The sequence below is a fragment of the Dunckerocampus dactyliophorus genome, chromosome 2, assembly GCF_027744805.1.
Source record: "Dunckerocampus dactyliophorus isolate RoL2022-P2 chromosome 2, RoL_Ddac_1.1, whole genome shotgun sequence".
NCBI lineage: Eukaryota > Metazoa > Chordata > Actinopteri > Syngnathiformes > Syngnathidae > Dunckerocampus > Dunckerocampus dactyliophorus.
Window position 1 is genome coordinate 19,432,425 of NC_072820.1, and position 14,159 is coordinate 19,446,583.

The following is a 14,159-nucleotide window of genomic DNA, read 5'->3' on the forward strand; positions in this document are numbered from 1 at the left end:
ACATGCCGGGAGTTTTAGAAAAAGATGTATGAGATCATGGAACAAAAGAACGTTGAAGACCGAGACCTACACGAAATATGGCGCCAACTGAAGAGATCCACCCATGAGACGCATGTGAGATCCTAGGGAAGCTTGATCAAAAACATCAAGAGTGGTTTTATGAAAATGATGTTAAGCTCAACTCCTTGCTTGAAGAAAGAAATAAGGCCAAAGCAAAAAATCTATAAAGGAAGACCCGAGCAAACAGTGCCTGACTCGCTATAACTAAAAGCAAACTTCAGAAGTATACTAGAGACATGAAATCACAGTGTTGGGAGGAGAGAGCGGAAGCATTACACATGGCAGCAGACAAAAATGACATGAAGGCATTCTATAATGGCCTGCGAGAGGTATATGGGCCACAAAAGAGAGGAACTAGCCAGTGCTTGATGGTGTGACAGTTTTGAAAAAAAAGGATGAAACCTTAAAAAGAATAGCACAGCATTTTGATCAACTGCTGAATGTACCTAGAACCAAGCTGCTCTGGACAGTCTCAATGATATACCAACAAACAATAACCTGGATGGCCTGCCACAGTTTGATGAACTCGGCGAAGAGATACCTGATGCAAAAGAAAACAAGGTCCCTGGTGCATGTGGTATCCCTGCTGAAGTTTGGAAGTATGGTGGCATTAACCTGCAAGACATTGGACGGAGCAGATGTCGCAGGTCTGGAAAGGTGCAAACATCGTGTCTATCTTCAAAAAGGGAAGCAGGAAGGATTGTGCCAATTACAGAGGAATATCTCTTCTGTCGATTGCTAGAAAAATAATAGCCCACATCATCCTCAACAGAATAAATGACAAGATAACTCCAAACACTTACCCGAGACACAGAGTGGACTTTGGAACAGGCGGAGCACCATTGACATGGTTTTCAGCCTGTGCCAGAGCCAAGAGACTTCACTAAAGCCTTTGATACAGTTTTGAGAGAAGGGCTCTGGAAAATTCTGAAAAAGTTTGGATGTACAGTGAAAGTCATCAACATGATCAAAGCACTCCATGAAGGAATGCAAGCAAAGGCAGTACAGGACAAAGACATGTCCAAAAAGTTCGCAGTAAGTTCGTGTACTCGCACCAGCGTTATTCTTCTTATACCTAATCGCAATGCTGAGTGTCTTTTACAGATGTACAAGAAGGGATCTACAGTACATACAGACGAAACATGGGGCAGATCTCTTCAATGTGTGTCACTTCAAAGCAAAATCTCGCACCACCAAGTACCTGGTCAGAGAGATGTTTGTCGGTGACAGTGTGTTGATTATTTTTTTTAAAAACGGCCGATAATTATGACGCTCTCGATAAATTGTCATACGCATGTATGCATATGTGTCTCATCTGCTCTATGTGCCACACAGACTGGATGACAAGAGGGTTCACTCTGCATCTGTCTGTGCGCATTGGTTCTATAGTGGAATGAACGGAGAGAGTGAGCCCTCATCTCATCAGCCTCTTTGTGGAGGCAGGGATACTAGTGAGTAGATGCAGAGGGTTAGCAGTTAGCTTCGTAAGGCAGCATACGCTAATTTGAATGAAGGCACAGAAGCGATGGTTTGAATGAGCACATGGAATTAAAAAAAATATATATTTAAATTTACTGTCAGTAATAATGTCAACATTAGGGTCGTTTTAACAGGCTTGAACATCAAATGCATTAATTAACTTTAAATTCCTTTCTCTCTGCCTTTTCATCCTCTTCTTATCTGTCAAGTGCCTACAGTGCAGACAGGTGATTTCGGTGCATATTTTTCAAAATAAAGCGCAATGTTTTTATATTTGATATTGATATCTGATATTTTATTTCAAATAAATTGTGGTCAATATGTAAATAATAGGCTAAACATGTAACTACAGTCATGGAAAAAATGATTAGACCACCCTTGTTTCTTCAGTTTATGGATCCATTTTAATGCCTGGTACAACTAAAGGTACATTTGTTTGGACAAATACAATGATGATAACAAATATAGTTCATAAGAGTTGAATTTAAGAGCTGTTATCTAGCAACTTCCATGGTTTTCTTGATAATAACCAAAATCACTTAAGTTCTTACATGAATAGCTATAGCATTGTACTGCCAAAAAATTGTACTCTTATGAGCTATTTTTTGTTGTCATTCTTATATTTGTAGTGCAAACCCTGCAATCAGTAAAGACATCGTGCTTATGTGGCCACTGAAAAGTCATATTGTGTTTTAAGCTTTTAATTACATCATTATTGTCAGGAAAAGTGAGTCACTAATTCACTGCAAATATTTCATCTTTAATGCGTAGTCAATACAGTACTATTAGTCACTACCTGACTATTTAGTCATTTAGGTTGGTAATTATTTATCAAATAGATAATTGTCTGCAGATGAACTGCCTGCATACACTTGCTGATATCTCAGCTCCTCAGGACGGTTTAAATGTGGAGAAGACGTTTTTTGGTACATGTGACAAAGTATCTTTACCCCAGAGAGAGCTGACATGAAGAAATGGATTGTGAAGCGCTTTGTTCACCTCACAGGCATCGTGAGGTGAGCGCAGCTTTGCAGGAGGACTTGTGGCCTACTTGGAGCACAAAGAGAAGACGTGTGGAATAAAGTGGTGCTTGATGGCGGTTTGGGAAAAGGATTTTGCTAAGTCTCCTTTCCTGAGACTCAGCACAAAGAGGCACGGCAGCAGCAAAGAGGCGGCAGACGAAAGGCGGGTAAAAATAGACTGAATAGCAATGAGGCAACTTTCCTCTCGCTGGCGGGCATGCGTGAGTCAAAGTGGGGGGCAGGGGGGTGGCCTCTCTCAGCTCCTCAAGGTTTACGAGGGAATCATCGCTACTCATCTAATCCGAGTCCGAGCTCTGACAGGCCTTGGCCCGCTTCTCTCGGATAAGGAAAGTGGGGCAGCAATTTTGCGCTCAGCGGGGTGATGACGGAGCCTCCATCCCCCCCCCCCAATCGTCTGTCTACACGCTGATGCCGTCCTGATTCAAACCAGATTAACTGAGACGGCTTCCTCTGTCAGCCAGCCAGCACAGATCTTCACAACACGGTTGTACAAACATCTCTGAAGCTGCTCTCTGTTTGCTAACACGTGCACGGGTGCACATTACAACCACCACACTCACTACTTATCATGCACTCAAGAAATCTGAATGATTGCTTGGATTGGGTTGGAAGCATCTTATGAAAAGCATATAAACACCTTAATTAAACCATGTTGAACTGTTTAAGGATTGGATTAACACATGTGATTGTCAAGCAGATTCATCTTGCGTGCATACACCTCGGTGGCTGGATAATCAGACTGGTCTGTCCACGCATGCACCAGTCTCCATGGATGACTAATGGTGCAACATTAACAACATTCAGTTTACAAGAAAAGACCACCAAGCATGTTTACACCAACAAGGAGAGAAGGATACAGAAGATGAAATAACTCAGTATTTTTACAGAACAGTGGAACCTCAGTTAACGTACGTCCTGGTTACAGGGCTCCAGACTTTTTTTTTGTAGAAGCACAGTGACACCAGCGACAAGGCTGCAAAACATTATACATGTTATATTGTTATGGCCCCTAGGGTCCTCCTGAGGGTGCCATTTGCTGATTGGGTGATTTGGAGCACCTGTGGCAGCTGGGAAGTCAGATATGATTTAAGCCCCAGCTGCCGACTAATCACTCTCTCCTTCAGACTGGGGGAATATGTTGCAGGTTATCCTCCCTACTTTGGTTTGGTCGTTTTTGTTAACTTAAGGGTTACAATTCTCAACATACATGAACACCCTACACTGTACATTGTACTGACTACTGACATTCACCTACATTGTCTAATTATTTAGTTAACATTTGGATTTGGTCTAATTTGGCTTAAGTGGGTTTACTTTGGGTTAGGTTGTGTTAATAAAGTATGGTTTGTTACTTGTACCTCTGCAGTGGCTGCAACGCTGATGAAATGTAACATAAATCAGACTATTAAGACCCCTTTATGCTCATTAAGAAGCCGATTTAAAACAATAATTGAAGGATAAACTACTCCAGAGTAATTTACACTTATCAGTCTGTCATTCGACCAATCTTCATCTCTATGGCTGAAGGCTAGTCCATGTTCTGCAAGTTCTCTATTTCAAATGTTCTTCCCTTCTTTTCTCCTCAAACTATTGACACATTGCTCAAATCTTCGCTATAATCACTGTAGACATCCTCTCTTGTACATCGCCGTTTGTGTAGCTGAGTGATAGTTCTCCGATCGCGTCGCTTCCGGAAATGAGACTGAACAGCGAGAGCGACACTGCGGACAATTATTCGGAAATTTGCATTATTAGTTTTATCATTTAACAATAACAGTGCTCTTGGTCAATCCAAAACATTAACATATGCCTTTATTAGTCCCACAAGGGGACATTTTTTTTAACCTCAAACTTCAATATTTAAGGAGGTGAAAGTGAGGTTTTGGCTTTTGAGAATATTTCTGTGTGCACAATTATTAGGCAACTCTAAGAAAAACAAAAATATTGTTTTATTTGATTTTTCACAAATATTTGGCAGTTAATTTGCATTTTTTTTCTCTTGACACGTTTCTTGCGACCCTTTTGTGCATTTGCAACAAAACATTTAATGGTTCTGTGGTCACGTCTGAATATCTTGGCAATTTCAAGAAAGCTGCATCCCTGTGGAAGATGTTTTAAAGTTCTTGACTTTTCAGAGTCTGTTCAATCTTTTCTGGCCCATTTTGCCAGAGGAAAAGAAGCTGCCTAATTGTGCACACCTAATAAGGGGGGTTGATCTCCTAAGGCCACACCCTCCCTGAGTACACACATGCACATCATCTGATATGGTTAAAACCAATAGGCATTCAAGTTTATTCAGCTTGGGGTTGGAAAATATACATAACAATGAGAATATGGTAAAAATACAGACTTGCCTAATAATTGTGTACGCAGTGTAGCTCGTCATGGTTGGCGCCATGAACTACAAATGTAATTTTTGCTAATTACAATATATAACATATTTAAGCAAAGTTCATAAATCATGTCAGGAACTTTTTAAGTTGCTAGTTACATAGACATGCTTTTATACCACCTCAAAAATGATTTTAAATATTAATAATATACAGTACAGGCCAAAACCTTGGACACACACAATACAACCCCATGGTCCCAACCCCATTAATAAGGCAAGAAATCCCACTAAGTAACCCTAACAAGGCACACCTGTGAAGTGAAAACCATTTCAGGTGACCTCGTGAAGCTCTAAGAGAACACTCAGGGTTTGCAACACTATCAAAAAATTATAAGACATAAAATATAGCTTTAAAATATAAGACATATTTAGAGTTATTTCACACTTTTATGTTCAGTATATAATTCCATGTGTCCATTCATAGTTTTGAGAATCTACAATGTAAATAGTCATGAAAATAAAGAAAACGCACTGAATGAGGTGTGTCCAAACCTTTGGCCTGTACACTAAGTCCCCAACTAACGAACACAATTGGTTCCAGACGACCGTTCTTAAGTCGGGGAAAAGGTAATATCACCAATGATATAAGTACTACATGTATGTGTATACATATACAGTATATGCGTATGTATGTAAATATGAGTTTGGATGCAGTAGTAATATTAAACGAGGATAATTAATGAAAAAAATAATAAAAATGATATAATGATATGTAATGATAAATGTGATTTACCTTTGAAGAGCAGTGGTCGAGCATACGTCGTTGGTGGTAGTGGTGGAGCAGGAGGAGGAATTATTGAAGAAAGGACAAATCTTCGTTGTCGTTGTAATGATAGTGGATGCCATTGGTACAGAAGTCTTCACATGTTCCATAATTCGAACCTTGCCTTTGTAAATTGTTCGTATGGTTGAGGGATTCACTCCACAAGCACGTGCTACATTAGCCATTTTCTCGCCACCGTCCAACTTCCTGATGATGGCCACCTTCGTTTCCATAGAAATTGTTTAACGTTTCCTGCCACTACTACTAGCACTTGCACTCGATTTATCAGCCATGATAACGTATAACAAACGTCTCTGTAAAGTATCGAATGGGGTACAAACGGCGTGCTCCGAGATGTTATCAGCGACAAGTGCAGACGAACTGAGAAAGATCGTGTGAGAGGGATGCTGCTACCCACCATTCGTAGCGGCGGAATGGTGCGCAATACAAAAATAGTGCCTTTGTATATTTTGAAAAAATTTAAATGACAAAATATGGCAATTTTTGAAAAAAATCATGAAAAAAATAGACCAGTCGGCTTGTGTTCGTATCTACGAGTGTTCGCACGTCGGATGTTCGTTAGTAGGGGACTTAGTGTATTGTATAAAATATATTATTAATATACAAAATTGTTTAATGAAGAAGGAAAATGAGTGTGTGCATATCAAACTGATTCACTACATATAAAGAACACCTTAAGCAAGTGGCCTCTGACAAGTTTCTGTGCAAGTCAAGGTAAAATTATGAGCACAAAATGTTTTGGGAATTTGCAGGGATTCACTGTTTAACTGCTTAGCAAATTTTGACCTATAGTTGAAACTGTATGAACATTTATTTAGTGATCGTTAGTGTATTAATTAGTTTTTTTAAAGAAACATCTTTGTAAACCAGTGGTGTTCAAAGTGCAGCCCAGGGCCATTTTGGCCTGCAGCTCATGTTTTATTGGCCCCCTGTTGTGGGCAGTCAGGTGAAGATCCCAAAATGCGGAGCCAGACACAGTTCAGGTCAAAAGTTCAGAATTTAATGAACAGAAACCAAGTAGCAACAGAATACAAAAGTCCACTGAGCCAAAACCTGAAGTAGAACGGTGCAGTTAAGGGAGCTAAAAAATATGGCAATATGGAAAAATGCCAAAATCTCACAAGTGAGCAGGACGTGGATCAGGCTCTAACTACACACGAGAGCCCAACAGGTTTAAACAAGAGCAAACAAACTGGAGCTTCACAGGCAACATGCAGACCAGTAGTAACGATCCCACGTCCCCCTTCTGTAGCCAGGTAGCTTAAGAGCCCTTGATGGCAGAGTAGCTACAGGTGCGCCTCATGGCACCGCCCAATCAGGGAATGAAGGGATCTACGAGGAAGCACAACAGAGGGCAAAAGGTGACAGCACGAAATGGATCAGAACAAAAAGCAACAGACCCTAACACCGTCAGCATATTGTAAAACTGAAATGAATAAATTATTAAGATATATTATTCAATGTCACACTAATTTGCTTTTTCATCTGTCGTCCAAGATGTGTATGCCTTGTTCAGATGGTTTAGCATATATTATCCTACACTGGATCGCTTTAATATCTTCAATGTACAGAATTTATCAAAGTGGCCCCCATCTTTTATTATTATGAAAGCGACCCTCATCTACCTACCGGTGCCTCATTTCGGTGCTAAATTAATGCAGTCAGACACTCGCAACAAGTGCTTGCTGGTGTTGTGCAGGTAACGTCTCACAGGTAATGCAATGTCCGGACAGAGAAATGCAGAAATGGACTTTTTAAACTTTGACAACCTTTACAGGCAAACAGCAGCGCTCAATTCCAACACGGTAAAGTCACACACGTTCATTCGTCCCTTCCCCACCAGCAACACAACACTTCCTCATGATCGATATGACGGTGATCGAGGTGCATTCACAAACACTGGAATTCTGAACATCAACCTCACATCACAGGCAGGTTGCCAGAATCAAGTATCAAGTATCAATTTCTGCTCAAATTGTGCAAAATGCACCGAAATGTACTGGATATTTCTTGCACAATACCTGCGTATTGCTGCTGGTTTTGCTGTGATAATTTGGACAATTTATTGAGGATTTTTTTCATATTGGTGAATTTATTAATTATCATTTTATTTATATATTATTGAAGTATTTAAATCACTATTCTGTTCAACTTGCAGGTCACAGAATTTTTTGTTGTTAAAGTACAGCTTCAGGCACTGTTTAAGCACCGGTATGGTTTCAAAAGTACCGATTTGGTGCCAGTATCGGATAATACCCAACCCTACTCATAGTCACTGACGATGTTTCTTCTTGTTTCTTTCAAGCCTGTGTTGGTCAACTGGTGAAGATGATGATGGCACAATGAAGACCTTCTCACATCACACTGTTCAGTGACTCATTGATAGCCTGATATTGTACATGATTGGTGATCGGAGAACATATCATGTTTAGTGAACACCTACATGACACATTGTCAAGAATTGATTCGTAACTACATCACTTGGTGGACATCGTGCAATGCCAGCTTAAGTGAAGCTTTGCAATGCGTGTTACTCGCTCCATAAACGCGCATAACCCGCTGCCGTGTTAGAACTGCTGCCCCCTGGTGCAGTTCTGTGTTGTTACACCTGACTGCCTAACAGTGCCATCTCGAGGTGCGTGTGGCAACGACAGCCTGCTGGCGAGGGTCTCCTCTGTTGGTCGTCAAGGTCGTGCAGTGAGCTGTGAAGGTCCGCTGCTTGTCAAACCATGTGACTAGCTGGAGCTTTTGTGTGTGTTCAAATGTCAGTCGATGAAGGAGGAGATGACGTCATAGGCGGTCACTACTTCGGGAGGAGGAGGAAGGAGGAAGGTTTTATTTGACATATTTTATGTAGGCTTGTGTTGAGTCCTCCTCCCCCCCTCCCTCTCCGAGCCAGGTGTTGCATGGGAGGAGGAATAGGCTGCATGACATTGAGCATTTCTACAAGTTGACCATAGTCGTCATGTGATGGATGGCCCGGAAAGACGTGGGAATGTGAAGGAACATTCTAGATGTTTTTAGGATACGACAGCGTGACCCCGACACTCCCAGCCTGGTTCTGTGGCGGATGGTGCTTGGGGCTTCTGTCCGGACACGCGTGGCGCTAATCCTCGCCTCCTCCTCCTCCAGCAGCATCATCATCACAGTGCGTGGATTGTGAGCCCTTTCCTCGGTGGCATCCCTCGCGTGACAATGACTTCCCCTGGCGTCGCCGCCGCCTCGCGCCGCAGCCCCACCGAGAAGAAGCACGCGCCCCCGGTTCCACGCGCACAGCAGGACGTGTTCCGCGCCAAGGCGCTGAGGTAACTGACCCCCCCGCCCCCGGCGCCAGCATGGAGCTGTCCGAGGTCCGCTGTTCGAGTGCCAGCGAGGAGCTGTACACCATCAACAGGACGCCGAGCAGCAGCAGCAGCGGCGGCGGAGGAGGGACCACCGACGGCACCGGCAGACCCAAACGGCTGCTGTGGCAGAACGCGGTCCGCCACATCACCGAGCAGCGCTTCATCCACGAGCAGGGCGGGGGAGGGGACGCCAAGGAGCCCTACGAGCCGCAGCAGGACGCCCGGAAGCAGTCGGCGGGCCGGACGTCGTTGGGGGAGCGGCACAACAACGGCGGCACCAAGGTGTTCCCCGAGCGGGCCAGCAGCGACCTGGGCTTCTTGCAGATCGACTGTGCGCCCACCAACTCGGACTTTTTCCTCAACTGGGGCTACACGTACCGTGGCGTTATCTTCCCGACGCTGCGGAATGCCTTCAAGTCCCGAGACCTGGAGCGTCTGTATCAGCGCTACTTCCTGGGCCAGAGGCGCAAGTCCGTGGTAGTGATGAACATCCTGGACGTGGTGACCAAACTCACCCTGCTGGTGCTGCACCTCAGCATGGCCGCCTCGCCCATGGACCCGGTGAAGGGCGCGCTGCTGGGCTTCTTCGCTGGCATCGAGGTTGTCATCTGTGCCTTAGTGGTAGTCCGCAAGGAGACCTCGCACGGATACCTGCAGTACAGTGGCGTGGTCACGTGGGTGGCCATGGCCACGCAGATCTTGGCCGCGGGTCTGGGCTACGGCCTGCTGGGCGACGGGGTGGGCTACGTCCTCTTCGCTCTCTTCGCCACATACAGCATGCTGCCCCTTCCCCTCACCTGGGCCATCCTGGCCGGACTCTTCACCTCGGGCCTTCACCTGCTGGTCCGCCTGCTCGTCTCCCACAATGCGCTGCTCTCCACCAACCAGGTGAGTGCACACCTGCTGACTGGTCTCTTTCCGTCATTCATTCACACTTTTCCTCTTCAACTCTTTCCTTGGCTCCTTATGCCGTTCCTTGCCTCCATTTTACTTTCTCCCATCGTTTTAGTCATAGCCATCAATGTGAAGATCTTTTCCATACGGAGTGATAATGTCCTAATGTTCTGCTGACCAACTCAACGCTGGGTTTGCGTTAAAAGTCTTTCCTTTCAGCACCATAGGAGCTGTCCACATTGTAAAACTAGAACCTTCAAACACACACACACACACACACACACACACACACACACACACACACTCTTAGCGCCTCCCACTGGTGACCATTTCCACATCTTTTATATAGCATACATTTATTTTTGTCCTGCAGGGACATAGAGGACATCTTGGAAGAATTAATTCAAGTAGAATCCATCTTTTCATTTTATGTTACTTAAACCGTGCTGACATGATGATAATAGTTTGTACAATTTTCCTTACTTGGAAGGTCAAAGGTCATGTAGAGGATCTCTAGCGGTCTTCATGACCTGATTAGATGCTGGTGGACAAAGGTCAGAATTCGCTGTCATTACAACTAATCTCACACTCTTGTCTGACACATGCTGAGAAGGTCAAGGGTCACAGCTCAGGAAATAAACGTTTTTAATGAACTCTTTCACGGAAGTCGTGAATCATGACACCTGCTTTTCCCATATAAATCATGGAAATAAACTAATAATCTGTTCGAGGGTCAAGAAGTCAAAAGAAAACTTTAAATTTGCTAAAAATGTGTCCTATGCAGCTTTTTACTTAAGCTCATGAAATCCCTCAGCGATGATAGGAAATATTTTTGGAGTGGTTGGCATGTGACATTCATGTGACCATCTCAGGCTATGGCTTCCGCAAAATGGCAGTTTCCAAAAGCTCATGTTCTTCTTTTCCGAAAGCATATTTTTTACTATTAAAGCTCATTTTAAACCCATTTAACAAGTACTTTAATGGGGTGTTAAATATTAAAATTCAACTGTTCTTACGACATTGCTTCAATAAATTCATATAAGACATTTAGGAAAATTTTGCTATGGAAAACCTGACGTGACGTATTTGTCACACGAGCGGAAGTTTCAATAAATATATTTTCTTTGTTCAATTGATTGTACATTTGTGCTGCACAAAAAAGTGTCAAGATTACATTTACCATGAAGAATTTAACATATATGTAACATCGCACATCTTTGACATCAATTACAGTTGTCCCTTGCCACATCGCGGTTCGAATTTCGCGGCTTCACTCTATCACGGTTATTCAAAAACATTAATTAATAGATCATGCTATTTTGTGGTTGAACACGGCCTGTTATTGGTAAAAAAAATTGGACATTGAAGCAAACGTTTTGTATTTTTGGGCTAAATTTAGCATTTTCAAGCATAACAATGCCAAATACAGTCGTCCCTCGTTTAATGAGGTTAATTCGTTCCCAACCAGACTGCGATATGTGAATTTCCGCAAAGTGGGATTCAATATCAATAAATGGAATACTTTTGTAGTTACGGCACTGTATAGAAAACCTGTTTATGACTTTGTAAATCTTATTTTTACCATTATTAGAGTGCTGTAGACATGAAATAACACCCCTATTTTAAACATAGAAGAGTGACACCTATAGTCACATTTACACTCATGTTACTCTTTGTTTACATCACACTGCGCAACTGTAAGGCGCAGGCTACGGGATCACTGCAGGGACACCGCTTTAAACATAGCATGCTACCAAGCTAACTAGTTAACCTCCAATTTGTTTATTCTCAAATGAAGAAAGGGTTTCAAACTGAGTGGGGATGAAGGACAAAGTAAGAAGCCCAAAACTTACCACTTCCACACGGAATGGGAGGAAAAATAGTTTTCAATAGGTCATGTCAGACATGCTATAGCTGACTCCATGCAGTGTGATGGTAATAATGTAATCTAATGTCGTGTCTCATTAATGTAACATTACTGACGCCTAGTGACCAGACGACTACATATAACGTGTCTTTCAATATTTTTGACTAATAATAGGCCATAGTCAACCACAAAACAGCGATCATTTATTAATTAATAAATTTGTGATATTTTTAAGTGCCATTACCTACAAATGTAAAAAGAAGTGAAGCAGTGTTAATAGCATAAAGGCAAGGGCAAGGCAAGTTTATTTATAGAGCACAATTCGTACACAAAGTAATTCAGAATGCTAATGGTAACGGTTTAATTTTATTTGAACATAAATACAAGTTACAATGGAATACATCACATAGGCCTAATTCAATTCACAGTTCCACATGTCCAAAAGGAGTAGGAAGAAGCAAAGCTTATTTAATCCTACCCCCCATCCGTTCCACATCTTTTGCAGTACATTTATTCGCTTCCTGTATTCCATATGTGATTTTTTAATACATAGAAGAATGATAAAGTAATGTAACAATATGATGATATAATTACTAAGATTTTTTCACAATAAACATATCAGTATAATAATAAATAAATAAATAAGTAAATAATAAATAGAGACAAGCATAACAAAACAAGTTCAAGACTCTTCTTCCTTGTATTTTGCAAACATCAACTGCTTGTATTGTGTCTTGAATTCTCTCATCGTGGTGCATTGTTTGAGTTCCTTACTCAAGCCGTTCCATAATTTGATTCCACATGCTGAAATGCTGTGGGTTTTTAGCATTGTTCTCCCATACAAGTGTTTCAAGTTCAGTTTTTCCCTAAGGTCATATTTATCCTCTCTTGTAAAAAGTATTGTATGACATTTTTGGATAATAGGTTATTCTTAGCTTTATGCAATATTTTAGTGTTTTGAAAATTTACAAAATCAGCAAATTTTTATATTTTTTAAATATTTTTTTTATTTAAAAAATAAGGGATTTGTATGTTATATTGTAAGTATAAGTATTTCTCACCACCTTATGTTGTTTATTTTTGATGTGAGATTTCCAGCACATTTTTTCATCTATTATGATCCCAGAAATGTATTTTCGTTCACCCTTTCAATGTCCACTCAGTGTAATTGTATTTGGTCGTACATGTCCTTTCTGCTGTCCCCCCAAAAATCACTTCATAAAACCGTTCCATAAAACACCTATAATCATTCTAAAATCATTACATAAGATTCCATAAATCATTCCATAAAACAAACCAAATTTAAATTGAAGAGTGCAGATTAAATACTTTCAGTTGTCATATGTACAGTTGAATAGAAGTGTTTTCAGCCTGTATTTGAGCATTGCTAAAGTTGAGGATTGTCACACATCTTCTGGAAGACTGTTCCAGATTTTGGCAGCATAAAACTGAAACGCAGCCACACCGTGTTTAGTCCTGACTCAGGGCACGCGCAGGACACCCCTCCCGGAGCTTCTCAGAGCTTGAGATGGTTGATGTGGTTCTAACATGTCACATGTTACTTTGGTGCAAGACCATGAATAGACTTGTACACAAGCAAAGCTGTTTTAAAGTATATTCTCTGAGCGACAGGAAGCTAGTGCCGATACCTGAGCACTGGACTAATATGGGCATATTACCTGCTTCTAGAACTCGAGCAGAAGCATCCTGGATGTACTGCAGCTGTTTTACAGCTCGTTTAGAAAGCCCGGTGAGAAGGCCGTGACAGTAGTCTAGCCTGCTGGGGACAAAAGCATGGATTAGTCTTTCTAAATCTGGCTTAGACACTATTACCTTGATTTTGGCAATGTTTTTAGGTGGTAATAAGCTGCTGATGTTATTGATTTAATGTGGCTGTTAAAGGTCAGGTCTGAGTCCATTATTATGCCTAGATTTTTAACCTGATTAGGTTTTATAGAAAGAGTCTCAAGGTGACTAATAACACTTTCTCTTTGTTTCTGTGGGCCAAAGACAATGATTTCAGTTTTGTCTGAGTTTAAGTTGTTTTGCATCCACACACTGTTTGATGCAGTGGCAAAGTAAATCAGCAGGACCATGTTCACCTTCTGTCAGTGACACGAAGATCTGAGTGTCGTCTGCATAGTTTGGTAGGACACTTTGCAGCTGCGTATTAGCTGGCCTAAAGGAAGCATGTACAGACTGAACAACAGAAACATTTGAAATAGCAACAAGTTAGTCGATCAAATCAAGAGTGTGCCCTCTGCTATGGGTGGGCTCAGTCACATGCTGAGTTAGA

General features: G+C 41.8%; 1 protein-coding gene across 5 annotated transcripts in view; it reads left to right on the forward strand.

Annotated features, from left to right (window-relative positions):
• Nucleotides 1-8,410: 8,410 nt before the first annotated feature.
• The window catches only part of adcy8 (adenylate cyclase 8 (brain)), a 63,186-nt gene continuing 57,437 nt past the window's right edge, over nucleotides 8,411-14,159 (forward strand). For 4 of the 5 annotated variants that reach the window (XM_054758563.1, XM_054758574.1, XM_054758582.1 and 1 more), the window contains exon 1: nucleotides 8,411-9,990. In XM_054758563.1, coding sequence (XP_054614538.1) covers nucleotides 9,094-9,990 — 897 coding nt within the window. In that variant the 5' untranslated portion in view covers nucleotides 8,411-9,093. The remainder of the gene's footprint in view (nucleotides 9,991-14,159) is intronic. The other variant, XM_054758600.1, reaches the window with a different exon arrangement.